General features: G+C 42.5%; 1 protein-coding gene across 1 annotated transcript in view; it reads right to left on the bottom strand.

The window, feature by feature from the left end:
• SPAG1 (sperm associated antigen 1) overlaps positions 1–16,961 on the bottom strand; it is a gene marked incomplete at its 5' end in the record, with an annotated part of 146,770 nt that overhangs the window by 17,400 nt on the left and 112,409 nt on the right. The window contains 2 exons of the mRNA XM_082257563.1: positions 10,061–10,219; positions 15,878–16,004. Coding sequence (XP_082113689.1) covers positions 10,061–10,219; positions 15,878–16,004 — 286 coding nt within the window. The remainder of the gene's footprint in view (positions 1–10,060; positions 10,220–15,877; positions 16,005–16,961) is intronic.

The raw sequence follows: 16,961 nt of genomic DNA, 5'->3' as shown, positions 1-16,961 counted from the left end.
AAACTTAAACACACTGCTAATAGTATTAGCTATCTGATTATGCTGAAGGTAGGACTGTGCAGGGCAGGCAGAGAGTGTAAAAGGGGGCACTGTGATTAGAGAAACGGGGGGAGGCACACTGCAAGGGGCACTATGATGGGGGGCTGTGAAATTTGTGCAATAAATATTCTTCAAAACATTACAAATTTTGGTGGGTGTTTTTACATTTTTAAGTTTGAGGAGGGGGGTGCCAGATATAGGATCTGCCCGGGTGCCAAATGCTCTAGGTACATCACAGTTGCCCTGGCATATTCTGCCATAATCACCACAGTAAAACTGTGCTATTTAGCTGCTACAGTGTGTATACATTCACAGGAAATCCATACAAAGGGTCTACAGGATGTGCACATCACAGGGAACAAAACATGTACAAAGTAAAGGAACACTGTATTTTTGTAGCACCAAAAATGTGATCCTGTTTGCCTACATCGCTCTATAAGGCTGAGTACTATTTTGAAAGCAAACACATCTGAACAGACATTTGCATGGATTTTGGGCTTTATATAATCTTTTTTAATATTTATTAGGGCATTTGAAGGTGGATATTTGTATTTTTGTAGCATTGTGTTAGATGTAAACTATATAAGAAAAAAGTTCTGTGCTGTCCTATAATTGATAATTACATGCTAACCCAGCTGCTGTACAAATATAAAACCGATATTAAAAATACTGTGATACTAATCACAAATAAAGAAACATTAATAAAAAAATAAATAAAAACACACACTACAAATCAAATACTTAAAATTCCTATATCAAGTGTTCTAGTGATAAATAAGGTGCATATTCATTAATATAAAGACTGCAAAGTCCATTAATACAAGTGCCAATATAAAGTTAAAACTTCATCCAAAGAACGTTGTTAGTTTTCTATGGGCACCCACACGGCTCTTAACATTTGATTTTGGAATGAATAGACTTTCACTGTTGGAAATTTCTTCATTCAAGAAAAATTTCCATCCCGCGTCCAATTCCAATTGTGGTCGAAAATTAATGTCAATTTGACCCCACAATCCACTAGAAAATTGAAGAAACGTTCTTAAAATGAAAAATTTCTAACAAAATTCTAGTGTATGATCAGCAGTGGATTTGCACTTTGTGGATAAGATTATTAACTTTATCAATAGAATACTTGATATACAGTAGTTTTCAGGTTTATTAGGTTTTCAATGTTTATAACAGCATTTAAATATTTGAGCGCTAAACTGAGAACCATGGAACCTCTATTATACTCACCTATGCTACAGAAAGCACAGCACTAGGATTTCATGGTCACCTGATGAAAAGCCTCGGCATCTGGTTATGTGATTTATGCAGATGGGGAATCAGAGTTCATATTTGCTGACCCTCCAACAGAGATTATATGACTAGATGCCTAGGCGTTGAGTCATCCAGGCAGACACTATGGAATCTCAGCACAAGATGAAACAGCGGGGTAGAAAAATAGCATGGGTGTTACTGCAGCCAAGGTTCAATTGAAATACAATGATTGATTTGCTGATCATTGGCTGTCTATTCACCATCAAATCACATTTGCTGTACCACAGTTAAAGATCTGGACTAACACTTTAGTTGCTATGTTGCCATCCATGTCTTCCAGTTGCCATAGGCTTACGTTACACTCACATGAATGTCAACAAACAGAAAATGTCGTCACCTCCAGACATCAAAAGGGCCGGAATTTCAACCCTCTATAAATATGTCCCATTTTTAGGTCTGTCAGTCCGTCACAGGTTGTACAGTCTGCATCATTCTTTTGGTGTATAAAAGAGGAATAAGATACCCTTGTAATTAATGAGAATATGAAAAGTCACCATGGAGTTCAGTGATCGTTCTAAATATACTCAGCCTCCAGCCTTGTGTATTTTTATCTCTAAAGAACTTGGCCATTACCCCTGATATCAGTTACACTAAGAGGTCCCATTATCACACATATAACACATAAAATACATATAATACTTATAATTTGGTAATCACTGACAGGTGATTGGCTTTGCTTCTGCAATGACTGTTGTATGATTCTCTGTAACTTGGAGAAAGCTAATATATGAATGACTGGCACTAACATCTTCTGCGATTGCTGTTCGTTTACATGTGGACAAGGATGCTAAAATATAAAGTGATAGCACTGTACACCACATCTACTGAATACATGGTCACCAACCTCCTTAGAACCGCAGCTAACACAGAATGAGGGTTTCTGGTCTAAGGGAAAAATCCTACTACAAAGCCTCATGCTGATGAACAGCAATGCTTACGGAGAATCCTACCGGGGCATTTTCAAATACATGCTGAGAGCAATACTTTTTTTTGCAGTGTTCTTTAAAGGTAGCCCAATAGAATATACCATAAATGTGATCACTACCACTGCTGACTTAACCCACTTGCCGACCGCCGCAAGTACATATACTGCGGCGGTCAGCCCCTCACAGGCAAAGTGATGTATGGGTATGCCACTAGCCTGTGAGGCTCTGGGGGGGGGGGGGGGGGGGGGGGGAGCGAGCGCGCGCCGCCGGAGGCGCGCTCCCACTCGGTCACGGACCCCCCCGCGCGTGTACCCGGCGGACCCGATGTCCGCTGGACACTCACGATCATCCCTGACAGCGGGAGAAAGGCAGGCAGCTGATGTAAACAAGCCGTCTGTCATTCTCCCCTGTGTAAGAATAGTGATCATACGGTTCTACTATGTAGGACCGTTGATCACTGTTCCTACAGCTCAAGCCACAGCCAATCACGCCCCTAGGGACACACACAACCCCTCCCTCTCAAAAAAAGTTAACCCTTCACAACCAGTGTCATTTTACAGTAACAGTGCATATGTATAGCACTGATTACTGTAGAAATGTCACTGGTAACCCCAAAAGTGTCAAAAATGTCAGTCAAGGGTCCGATCCGTCCGCCCCAATGTCGCAGTCCCGCAAAAAAAAAAAAAATCGCAGATCGCCGCCATTATGCGTTAAAAAAAAAAACAACAAAAATCTTTCCCTTTGTTAGTAAACGCGATAACTTTTGCGCAAACCAATCAAAATACGCTTTTTGCGATTTTTTTTTACCAAACATATGTAGCATAAAACAAATTGGCCGAAAATGTTAAAAAATTTTGATTTTTACATTTCTTTTTTTGGGAATTTAAAATATAAAAAAATGTGAAAAATATTGCTATTTTTGCAAAATTGACGCTCTTTTTTTTGTTTATAGCGCATGATCAAAAAATCGCACAGGTGATCAAATACCAACAAAAGAAAGCTCTGTTTGTGGCAAAAAAAAGGACGTCAAATTCGTTTAGGTACAGCGTCGCACGACCGCGCAATTGTCCGTTAAAGTCACGCAGTGCTGAATCGCAATATACCCCCTAGTCAGGAAGGGGGTAAAATCTTCCGAGGCTTAAGTGGTTAAAGGTTAAGTCCACTTTTAAAGCTGGCATTGCACTCTTAGGCTCCTTTCACACTATCCGTCTGTCGGACGGATGCCGTTTTTCTCAGCGGGGGATCGAGCCGCCGATCCCCCGCTGAGCAGAAGGATGACAGCTGTGTCTCCGCGCTGTGTGCGGAGACACAGCTGTCAGTTCCCCATGCATCTCTATGGGGGAAAATCGAATGGGAACGGACCGTCGGTCCGTTCTCATCTGATCCCATCCGATCCGCTGGACGGATGGAAAATAGGGTTTCCATCCGTCCAGATTGGACGGATCGGATCGGGTCGGATGTCAGCGGACATGACTCCGCTGCCATCCGATGCCCCATAGGAATGCATAGGGGGACCGTTCAGATCCGCCAAAAAAACAGACAGGCGGATCTAACGGTCCGCCTGTGTGAAAGAGCCCTTAATCCACTGATTGCTGTTGATATGCTTTGCAGGCTTATTTGCTAAAAAAATAATAAAATGCAATTTTTTTAAAATATACTTATGTGCATTTATTTTTTATTTTTTTGCAAAAGGCAGGCCTAGCCTTTAAACTTAAAGACACCTCTGATGGCTCTCTTCCTTTGTTATTATTAGATGAGTTTCTAACCCAAAACAAGCATGTACATGTAAATTTTTCAGACACTTTCCCTGCCTACATGCTTGTTCTGTGTTCTCAGCCAGCGGTAAACAAAGAAAAAGGTGATAACTGCAGAGCGTGACGATTCTGCTTCCCAATAGGAGATATTTTAATCCTGACCAGCTCTCTTCACACCAGAAAAACATGCACTGTGTGAATGAAACACATTTCCCTGCATTATGGTATGCAGTGTTAAAGTGATTATAAATTCTAAAGCTTTTTTACCTTAACCACTTCAATACCGAACACTTTCACCCCCCTTCCTGCCCAGGCTAATTTTCAACTTTCAGTGATGTCGCACTTTGAATACATTTTTATCATTTATTTGAGACACAGCCTTATTTTGGTGGTAATGATTTACCAATGGGTTGTTTATTTTTTGGCTAAACAAATAAAATAATAAAAAAAAAAATTGGGATTTTTGACTTACCGTAAAATCCATTTCTCTGATGTTCATTGACGGACACAGCTCCTGATATTCATAACCGATGGGTTATACTGCCCCCCACAGGAGTAGGATACTAGGCAAAAAATAATTCTGGCTACACCCATAGGCAGTCCCAGGGCGTATACTCCCTCTCTCTGCTATAACCACTCAGTTTTGTTACAGGCAATGTCTGGAGAATTATAACTCCATAGAGGGGTCGGTCCATCAAACATCAGAGAAATGGATTTTACAGTAAGTCAAAAATCCCATTTTCTCTTTCATTCATAGATGGACACATCTCCGGATATTCGTAACCTTTGGGACGTCCCAAAGCAGTGTTAAACATGAGGGGTGGGAACAACAAAAAAATTCCCAACGCTAATCATTAGTCAACCAGGCAACAGGAGCTCACCTGACAAAAACAACACACCCTCAAAGAGGATCAGGTCCTCTTAACGGCAGCCTGCAAAAACCTTGCGGCCAAAAGAAGGATCCGCAGATGAGATGCCAACACATCCACTTTATAAAACTTTGTGAAAGTGTGCACCAAGGACCAGGTGGCCGCCTTGCAAACCTGCGTCACTGATGCCGGATGACGGAAAGCCCAAGAGGCACCAAGCGTCCTAGTAGAATGCGCCTTGACAGAGAAAGGAGGAACCTGACCCCTGATGGAATAGGATTGAACCACCGTCTGTCTGATCCATCTGGAAATCGTCGCAGAGGAAGCGGACAACCCTTTTCGAGGTCCATCCGTGAGCACAAAGATAGAGTCTGACTTCCTAAAAGACTCCATAGCTGCCAGGTACACCCTAATTGCCCGGACCACATCCAAGGTATGCAAGGCAATTTCCTTCCGATGTTTAGGCCTGGGACACATGGAAGGCAACACAATGTCTTCATTCATATGGAAGGAAGGACGGACAGGGGCGAAGAACCACCTTATCCCTGTGAATCACCACATAAGGTGAAATACAGGATAACGCCGCCTGTTCCAACACCCTGTGCGCAGAGGTGATAGCCGCTAAAAAAGGCCACCTTCTGGGACTGCCTAAGCAGGGGAATCTCCGAATATTTTCAAAGGGAGGCTTCAGTAGAGCTGAAAGCACCAAATTAAGATCCCAAGACGGAGGAACCAGATGTCGGACACCCTGAAGAAAAGTACGCACCAGGGAGTGTGTGGCCAAAGGTTGTTGGAAGAAGACCGCCAAAGTGGACACCTGGCCCTTGATGGTACTCAAGGCCAATTTATGTTAAACCCCCTGTTGAAGGAAGGTCAAAATCCAAGCCACGAGAAGGAGCGAGGATGAACCCCAAGAGACTCACACCACACAATGTACATCTTCCATGTACAATGGTAGATCTTCCTATAAGTAGTTTTCCTAGCCTTTTACAGCATTGGAATCACCGACTCAGATAAACCTCTATCCATCAACACCTGGCGTTCCAACAGCCAAGTCGTCAAAGCCAGCGACTGTAAAGCAGGATGGAAGATCGGTCCTTGGGACAGCAGATCCTCCCTGAGAGGAAGCTGCCATAGAATGTTGGTGACCAGCTGCACCAGATCGACATACCAAGCCCCGCGAGGCCAGTCCGGAGCCACTAAGATGACCGGAATCCTCTTTGCCTCGATCCTGCATAAAAGTCTGGGCAGAAGTTTGAGAAGAGGGAAGGCCTAAATCAGACGATACTGACCCCACGGGGCCACCAGCGCGTCTGTGGCGTCCACCAGAGGATCCACAAACCTCTGCACCTTTCTGTTGAGCTGAGACACCAACAGATCTACTACCGGAGACACAGCTGATAAAACACCCCCGGATGAAGAGACCACTCCCCGTGGTCCAACGCCTGCCGTCTGAGGTAATCCGACTGCCAATTTTCCACCCCGGGAATGTGTAAAGCGGAGAGGGCTGGAACTAACTGTTCTGCCCACCTTAGAATGCCGGCTACCTCCAGAGCCGCCAGGACACATCTTGTGCCCCCTTGGTGATTGACATAAGCCACGGCTGTGGCATTCTGCGATTGAATGCGCACTGGACAACCCTGAAGATGATCTGTCCAATGATCCAGATACAGTCTGATCGCTCACAGTTCCAAGACATTAATCGTGAATTTGGACTCTTCCAAAGTCCAGATCCCCTGAGCAGAATGCTTGCCGAGGACGCCTCCCCAGCTGGACAGGCTGGCACCCATAGTGACCACTGTTCAATACAAGAGAAGGAAGGATTTTCCCAGCCGAAGCACTGGAGAATGAAGCCACCATATCAGGGACTTCTTCGTGCCCCGACTCAGCCTGATCTGATTGTCCAGAGACTGCAGAGTCTTGTCCCATTTGGTCAGAATTTCTCTTTGCAGGGACTTCATATGGAACTGCGCAAATGGAACCGCCTCAAAGGCAGACACCATCAGGCCCAGCACCCGCATGCAAGTCTGGAGGGATGACTATCCATTTGTTGTACAGCAGGAGGCGAATTGCAGCCTGCAATTTCTGGATTTTGTCCAGAGGAAGGAGTACTCTGGCTAAAGGTGAGTCCAGAGTCAGGCCCAGATAGTCCAGGGGTTCGGAAACCAGGAAAGACATCCCCCCCCCCAGCCCCAATACAGGTAAGGGTGCACCTTCATGCACCCCCTAATTTAAATATGACCCACCCCTTCCTGCCAAGGCTTCACCAATGCTGTGGCTGGTGTGAATGGACCCTAAGCTGTGTTGAGAGGCTTTTGCTTGCTTCAAGTAGGTTTTCCATACCTATGCAAGTCCATTGCAAAATCTGCATAAAGCACAGGTAAATGCAGGTCAGAAGGAGGTCAAGTGCACCGGTCAATGAATTCTGAATGATCACTGAAACATCTCAAACTGATGTCAGAACAAATGCCATTGCTAAGTGATAACAAAAGTGGAAGTGCTTGTATTCACCTGCTAAAATACCCCTAAATTACATCACATTGGGCCAGCAGATAGGGTTGGGCTAAATCCATATTTGTGGATTATTGGACATCCAATGCTGATCTGACAACACAGGTACAGCGCTTAGCTGTCAGTGCCACTTATCTCAGGAGGAACACTGGGGATGGGGACCTGCCCAACTACACTTCCATTTGAAGGTGGTCATGTGACATTCACAAATCATATTAATAGTCAAAGCATTAGGACTCAATCAGGCCAAAAATGACCCCAAAATTTGTCAACACACAGACTGAAAGATCTTTTACCTGTGTATGTTTAATTGCAATACATTGTGATACAACAAAATGGTGGCCCCGCGCAGCACCACAAGGCTTACAGGGACCCAGGAAAGAGGCAGGGCATATAAGTCATTTTTCTTCTTCACTTGTGGGCTAATGAGGCAGCATTGACGAGGCGGCACTAAGGAGGAGGCACTGATAGGCGGCACTGATGGGGCTGCACTGATCATCAGGGCACTGTCAGCCTTGACGGTTACTGCCTCTCCTTTCCTCACACAGTGTGTGAGGAAAGGACTGCTGACTGCTGATAACCAGCAGGTCTGTTTACATGTAGCCAGCTGTGATTGGACACATCTAATGGTTTGGTTAAGGGCTCATGTGATTGTCCAAAGAACACAGTGGTCACAGAGCATGCCCCTGGGGGCGTGCAGGAGGCGTGGTTCTGGGAGAGGACATCCATGGATGTCCTCCCAGAACTGGACAGCCGTGCAGTAGCATCGTTCGGTTTTAGCATGGATGGGAAGGGGTTAATGTGCATTCTCTGCATTAAAGTAAAAAACTATTACACTACCTTCCCCCATCTTAATGCACGAAACAAATCCGCACCTTTTTTTGGTTTCAATATTTTTTTAATTTGCTTTTTGGTTTAAAAAATTAAAGCACTCTCTTCATCCACTCTCCATATTATGATTTCTTCCTGTCTCCTTTCACACAAAAGCACATTTTTATTTTTTCTATAAATATAATGTCTATTTTTCTTCTATTATTTCTATTTCTAGTAATAATATGTAAATGTATATTATTTTTTTTATTTTAATTTTGAATATTACTATTTCTATTATTATTATTATTCCAATTTTATTTTTTATATATTTTTAATATTTCTAGTATCATTATTTATATTGCTATTATTATTACTATTTCTATTTTTTTTTTTGTATTATTATTCATTTTATTTTAAAGTTGATCTTTAAAGCCGATTAACAATCTGTGATACTGAACACCCTAGCAAGACTTTTGTTCAAGGTTGTCAGACGTACAATAAAAGAAAAACTCTGAACCAATAAAGTTCAGTAGAACATGTTCCATCCTTAAGAGTTGTTCATTCTGTAGCAGAAGGACTGAATTCCAGCTCCAGGGATTAAAATGAGTGTGTTATAAGGGGAAACATAGGAAGAAGTAGAAAAGGGGGTGTTTTATTGATTTGTCTGGACAAAGTAGGTGCTGGGGTGGGGACTCAATATTAGGTGTGTGGGGGGGGGGATAAATTGGGGTGGGGGGATAACTTCTGCCATGGAGGAAGTAAAAGCCCAGTTCCTGGCAAAAGTGAAATTTAAATAGTGTATCGTGCCTCAATTACCTTACTCCTCAGTCTTGATTCCAAACACCTCTTCCTAAGCCGTCCTGTAGTGTAATGGATCAAAGTCACAGTTTCCTCTATGAGCCAAGCGAATATCCTGTCCTGGGGACCACATTTTTCCCTGTTTGTTATCTTCTTGGCCACTGGTTCCCTCACTGCCCTTATGAGTTATCTGTCCTCTGGAGCATATAAGAGAACACCCGGCCACTGGAAGTATCACATCCACCAATAAGAGGTGTCCACATCATATAGACCAAGGATCTTCAAACTACGGCCCTCCAGCTGTTGTGGAACTACATATCCCATGAGGCATTGTAAAACTCTGACATTCACAGGCATTACCAGGCATGATGGGAATTGTAGTTCCTGAACAACTGGAGGGCCATAGTTTGGAGACCCCTGATATAGACAGTGATTTGGACCCCAAAGAAGGATCCCAGGAAGTAAGCAGAAGAGAAGGATTATCACGTAACCGCTGCTTCGTTACTAACATCCTGGAGTTGGGCTGTAAGTAGTATTGTTGCATGCCATTTATAGATAGCTCAGGGTCTATGGAGGGAAAGGATTTTAGGGATTCTATTTCAGTTTTCAAGAAATTTGAGGTTTGAGTCATTGAGAATGCTTGTCAGTTAATCATTTATCAAGTAGACATTGAACCTTTTCTTTAACACCCTACACTGCCAACAGAGATGGGTCACATGTCTGTGTTGTGCTAAAAAGTGTGTGCGATGCGGTGATCGAGCAAGCTGCATTGGGTGTTATACAAAATTAACTGCACCACAATGCACAACATAGTAGATAGGGCACTACCATATATTGCGGGAACACGCATAGCAGCTCACAGGTTTGCATGGGGTCTTAAAGCAAAAAGTTAATGTATACATTTTCTGCCTGGTTTTCATCATATGTTCGATTACTGTCCCCCTGTATTTACTGTGAAAGAGCCTCTCCAATAATAATACAATATTGTAATTTAAAGTTTATCAGTTATTAGTTGAGAACAGTGACATACCTCCTCAATCACGATCTTTTTCCTTTGTTTATCATGTCCATTGGCTTTTAGACCATTTGATAAAAATGGTGTGATCTCTGCTAATAGAGTATTGGCTTCCTGGACTCCTGGATCTAGAGAGATCACTTTCTGGAGATCACTGGCACAATCTTGATAATTCTGAAATAAAAAAAAAAATAAAATGTTCTACCATTAGTATAACACATCATTACAGAACCCTCTCGTTCTGCTCTTCCTGACAAACACAAGGTGTCCTTGGCCCCAAATATTAAAGTGCTGGAGCAGATAAGTTGGTGCTTTGGGGGCAGGGGGAGACGATGTCTCCGGTGATTATGCTGGTCTCCGGTCTCTGCAGCTTGTTATATAGCAATTGTGGGCGTGGCCTCCCGGTGACGTCACCGGAAGGCCCCGCCCCCTTATGGCACAGGTGACGTTGTCTGTGACATGAGGGGCGGGGCCTCCCGTTGATGTCATCGGGGGCCACGCCCACCATGGCTATATAACAAGCTGTAGAGACCGGCATAATCCCCGGAGACATCGTCGGAGGAGGACCGGAGGAAGAAGAAGAAGAGAAGAGCCTAGAGGCAAAAGAGCAGAAGAGCGGACAGCAAAAGAGCAGAAGACCAGAAGAGAGGAGAAGACCGGAGCGGAGAAGACCAGATGAAGATTTTTAATAAACTTTCCAAAACGTCTCCTGTCGTTAGTTACACACACTGCCTTTTATGGGGTGAATGGGTAGGGGGTACAGTGTACCCCCTACCCATTCACATAGGGAGGGGGTCCGGGATCTGGGGGGCCCCCTTGTTAAAGGGGGCTTCCAGATTCCAATGAGCCCCCTGCCCGCAGACCCCCCACAACCACCAGCCAGGGTTGTGGGGAAGAGGCCCTTGTCCTCATCAACATGGGGGCAAGGTGCTTCGAGGTGGGGGGTGCAGAGTTCCCCTGCCCCAAAGCACCAACACCCCCCCCCATGTTGAGGGCATGTGGCCTGGTATGGTCCAGGGGGGGGGTGCTCGCTCGTCCCCTCCCCCTTCCTGCCCTACCGGGCTGCATGCTCGGATAAGGGTCTTGTATGGATTTTGGGGGTGACCCCACGCCGTTTTTTCGAATGGGGCTACCCTCAAATTCCATGCCAGACCCAAAGGGCCTGGTTTGGTACCTGGGGGGGGGACCCCCACGCCGTTTTTTCCCCATTTTTGGCGTGGAGTTCCCCCTTAAGATTCTCACAGCGCAAGTCGCGCCGCAAGTCGGATCATCCTGATCTGACTTGCGGTGCGACTAACATTCAAATCAATAGGCTCCCGTAGGGAACCATTGATTTTGAATGGAGGCCGAAAAAACATATAACGTCGCTGAACGTATGTTCATCACGTTCGGTCACGTTTGGTCATGTTCAGCCGCGTTTCTGCGTTTGAAACGCCGGGAAACACACGTTCGAACGCAAATAATTGCGTTCCAAAAAACGTCCCTGAACTCAACTGCCTGCAAATGACTGTAAACGACCCTGTGTACATGGACAGATAAGATAAAATGTAGATGGGTTCAGGAGCTTCTAAAAAAAACGCCCAACTGCTCCTAAACGGCCATTTACAACGTCCCGTGTACATGGAGCCTTACACTCTGCAGAGCTAAGTGAGGAAAGCTCAGAGACCCCCCTCCCCCCCCTCACACACATACACACAGCACACTGGAACAGAGCGGAGGCTGTCATTCAGCAGGAGATCCCTCCCCTGTCACCTTTTTTTTCTCTTGGTGTCAGAAAAACTTGTCAGAAGTGATTCATGCTGACAGAGGAACGAAGCAGTAGACAAAAGTGACAATTAGTGTTCTTAATTGGGACAAGTACATACTATAGAGGAATATTCTTTGTTCATATTTCATGTCAGAGGTTTACAACCATTTTACATCCACCTCCAGTAAACACACACTTTGGCACCTATTACAAAAACTTCCAGTGACTCATCTAGATTTTTTTTCCCTCAACGACCTATTGTGGCTGAGTGGGTAACACTATTGTCCTACATTGTTAGATTCTCTAGGAAGAGGAACTCTGTCTCTATGAATGTTGTATGCTCTCCCCTTGTTTGCATAGATTTTCTTTAGATGCTCCAGTTTCCTCCTAAACATACTTCTAGGTTAAAGAAAACCTGTCATAAGAAAATTGTGGAGGCCATTACTGACCACTCCTTCTGAAAATAGTCATTGCATGGCTGTCATGCTGATTCATTGGATTCAATACTTTGAGTCACTGACCTGGAACAAAAAGGCATGTCATCTAAATAAAATGGCCATGTTTTAATTTTCTACTTAGCAAATGTCCGTGCCAAGCCTGCGGTAAGGAAGGGTGGGCACTAAGCTAGCAACCCAGTCCTGTAAAACAAGTAGCTGCTAAGAAGAAGCATAACTGGTTTAGTGCTTGAGGGTTAATTCATCTCAGTGGCCAATGAAATGAATTGACGTGCCTAAATGAACCCAAATGCGTTACACGCTTTTACAAGCGTCAATCATTTTTTCTGCCAATAAGCTGCTCTCAAGAGTAAAGGCTTCTAGTAGAGTTGGAAAAACGTCCTGTGTGCATGAGGCCTTAGACTGGGTCTGTGCATTTTTCTTCTTAGCTTTAACATTAAAATTGAAAGCACAAACAATCATCATTAAAATCATAAAAAAGTAATCAAAATGGGAAATTTTACAATTGAATTGTACACAGTGTGTGGACACTAAATCAGTACATCTGATGTACATTATCTTCCAAAATATGAAGACTGTATATTCCAAAATGTGCACAAAACTAAAATAAGCGTGCTTATCTACAGAACAAGAGAAGTGATGTGCCACCCGAGGTTGCTTTTATAATACCCCTTCAAGTACCATAATTCCCGGTTGCTGCCCCATTCTGTTTACCTCATATAACATAAAGAAAAGTATTGTGCATGTTATGAAATATTCATTCCTCCTTTTATATGCATGCATGGAGCCAAGCGAAGACACTTAAAACTATTGTCTTGCTTGTACTTTTAGCAAAGAGCATACAGTATAAAATCCCATAACTGTAATGATATTTATGGTGCGAGTAAAGGCTAGTCACAGTTTTCTTTGTAGAAAATTAACTGGTTAGCCACTCAGGTCATGGATTCTACATCCTGACCCGTATAATTCTACCAACTATGTAACAAGATTCCACTAATACCAAACCGCACACAAACACCATTAGACAGACGCACATGCACATATTTTTTTTGGTCTTTATGCACTTATAGGTTTTGTTTTTATGAATGAGTAGATATACATTTGTTATATACTTTTTTACACAGTGTTTGAATTTTGGAACCATACGGTCCTTTTTTGCACTTTAGCATTTGCACTTTTTGAGAGTGATGATTTAGAAGATGAATATGCACAAAATATTGTATTAGCACATTATTGTGATATATGATAGAACTTAATATAATTTATCACATTTTGAGCACAAGTTTATAATTAGTAAACATTTCTTTTTTGTCTGATTGGGGAGTGTAAACCTGCACTGACCGATCCCATTTCCATTAGACAGAAGGACTGAAGAATTACAGTCCATGTAAAAAAGGAAAGAGTATTATGCAGAGTAGATGTATTTAAAGCAGATAATCAGCAATTATCTTTTCATTACTCTGTCTCCAGTAAAATTATGAAAGGTGAATGCTGATTGGCTGCTATTGGGTTAAAGCCCAACTCCAGCTATTTTTTGTTGGAGAAGGGTTACAGCCTCTGTTAGGTTAAATAATTCAGTCTCTGACACCTGACAATACTTGTCCTGCTGTCACAGGGGCAGGAAATGAGGTGAAATCTCCCCAACTGGGTCACAAACAGCGATAAAAATTGACAGAAGCAATTATTCTTCCTAAGTCTATCTAAAACTAAGAAGGTTTTGGCTGGGGTTCTGCCTTAAAAAGCCTATATATATATATATATATATATATATATATATATATATATATATATATTTCTCATTATGTTTTAATACGTGTGTACTGGTAGTGCTGGACTGTTGAGGAAGGTTCATTAAAGATGGCAGGCTTTGTATAGAGCATACTTGTGGTATGCAAGAACCTTGTTTAAATGTTAGGCTGATTTACTTCTTATAAGAATGTGGCTATCATTTCTTAGATGAACAGTAGGTAGTTGTGTAGTATAAACAGTCACATTTTCCCCCTGATGAGGACATGCAAGAGCCCTGTGTCGAAATGCGTGGGGGGCCATACGTCGGAGTGTGAGTACGGCTGAGAGCATTTTCACAGCTCACGGAGCGGATAAACCAGAAAAGTTGGAGACCCCCGCCTGAGCTTCTGAGCCACTATTTGCAAAATAGCCATTATAGTGTGGTGCACTGCAAGCACCAATTAAATGTAAGTGCAATATGTTTATTTTTAATAAAGTCTGTTTACAAGACGTAACTTGCACCATGTACAGTATATCTTTCTTCCTATCCATGTGAGCCATCCGTGAGGGATAGGAGCACCCTGACAGCATTTAAGAAAAAGCTACCCCGCATCCATATCTATTGGATTGAGCACAAGGCCATTACTGCGAGGTCACAGGCATAAAGGTGAGGCACCCACCTGAAGGGGGGGGGGGGGAGCACAGAGATTGGAGGTGAAATCAAGGTTGCTCACGACTATATTTGAGCACTGGTGATTGGGATTTCATTTCCATACAGAGGATCATACTTTGTTTGGACACTTAGAATTTGGATACCAGGCATAAGGAATTGGACACTAATTCACTACGTCACTTTGCATGATTTATATGCGTTTGAATATTATATATATATATATATATATATATATATATACACACACACACATATAATGTGGTTATATTGCATGTAGAGAATTATTAATTGTGTTTAAATTGGATGTAATCAGTGCACAACTGTTGATATATACACATACATATTTTTTCTACACAGTGATACAAATTTTTCACCAGAAATGCATCATTTGTTTAAATTAATTTATTATTAATCTAAGCTACACAAGTTTGCGCAGCACATATTTATATTATTTCATTCCAAACACACTCACAACAAGGGAGTGATCAGTGCTAGCGGCATCCTAAAATTGACACCACCATAGATTGCTTGCAGTCCCATTTAAATTTAGTCACACAACTGGGTGGGTTCTTTAAAAGTCTTCACTGATTAAAATTGTTGTATACAGCCAATAGACTTCAGGCGATGTGAACTCTCCCTTCCTTTAAGGCTTATGGTGGAGTCACATTCAATTAGTCTAGACTGCGACCGCAATGTAAATGGTCTTGCGGGTATGTAGAGCTGGAATGGGAGAATCAGGTGCAGACAAAGCTTTGGTATTTTTATTTTGTTTGCACTGGTTTGCTCAGTTAAATGTAGAGAACAAATTGAAGATATTGATGTCCTGGAGCATGATTTATTTTTTTCTGACCACACCTGCTCATGTTTTCGAAATCTGCAAAGGCTGAATTATTTTAAATTAATTTATTAAAAATGCAGCCAGTCTTCTGGAAAGTTGGAAATAGTAGTAGAACAAAGTAAAAAATATATTGTACACTCTAAGCATGTTCTTACCGGTCCTTGTGACTTCCACAAACATACACAATGCACTGTATGGCCGTGTAATGCAGATGAACTTTTACTATACAGTACATTACTGGATTTAATCACTTCACACACATACACACCCAGTGATGTAAACATGGCTTCCTGTCTGCGGGCTCTTTCTACATTACAACACAAGCTGCTGGTGGCATAGAAATCCAGTGGCAGTGCAGTTATGCTTTGTCAGTTATTATCCTCTAATTTACCTCTAATCCTTTGTAGGCCTGAGCTCGCCTGTACAAAGCCTTGATATTAGAAGCGTCCCTGTGCAGGGCACAGTCACAGTCATGTCTGGCCTCTTCGTACTGGCACAGTTTCAGATAGCATAGGGCCCTGCAAAAGAAAGTGTAAGCTCAGCTTAAATTCGGCATTTGTTGGCCCAGCAAATTGTGATTCCCTGTGAATCTGAAAAAGCATGCAAAAAAGAAACTACCTAGTTATGTACAGGGTGAGTTTGTCATAATTCGCTCCCCAATCCAGTTTTACTGCACAATACCTTTTGGCTGAATGTTCACCTTATAGCAAATAAAGTAATGTACTGTGCTTGCCTAAAAATGCAAGCTAAAAATAAACTTGTCACAAGGTACAGCAATTTAAACCAAGGATATGTGGACACAATACAGAAGCAGAGGTTGAAAACCCCATATTAAAATATGCAGTAGATCCAACGATATAGGCAACTAAAATTCTACGCAGATCTTGACTTTTCCTGTCCAGTTTGCCCCACCCTTGCCTTCCAAGCCTCCCTATAACTTGGGGGATGGAAGGTGTTGGGCCATTGATATCCATTCTTTCTTTCCTTTATGTAAACATGGACACTGAGCTGAGCTAAACACTTGAGTTTATAAGCATGCTGGACAACCATGCATGTCTAACTGCTCTTGGAGGTATGGGCACCTTGACAATTTTAGTAAGAATCTTTGTATCTTAAGAATAAGTTCCATTACTAATGAGCAGATCAAATTGTCATGGCTACTAAATTTTTGGTGACTTTAAACATGCACAAGCTTATGTTGTTTCGCCTAAATGCTAAGTACAGTATGTGCTTCTTTGCATAAAATGAGGCTGACTGGGCTTTAAATTATGACCAGCAACTGGCTATTGGTAGATTACAATGTCACATGCTCCTCTCTACCTAATATAAGCATTGTATATAGAGCAAGTGGGGTACATACTAGTAGAAAATCTGCCGAAAATTCCTCTCCGAGGTAAAATTGTACGATTTTTGGCTAGTATTTACACAAGTTTCAGCAGCCGATGCCAACATTTTCAATGAAAAAAAAAACGGAG

Source organism: Pelophylax lessonae, assembly GCF_965119305.1.
Source record: "Pelophylax lessonae genome assembly, chromosome: 5".
Lineage (NCBI taxonomy): Eukaryota > Metazoa > Chordata > Amphibia > Anura > Ranidae > Pelophylax > Pelophylax lessonae.
This window is presented reverse-complemented; position numbering and strand designations above follow the sequence as displayed.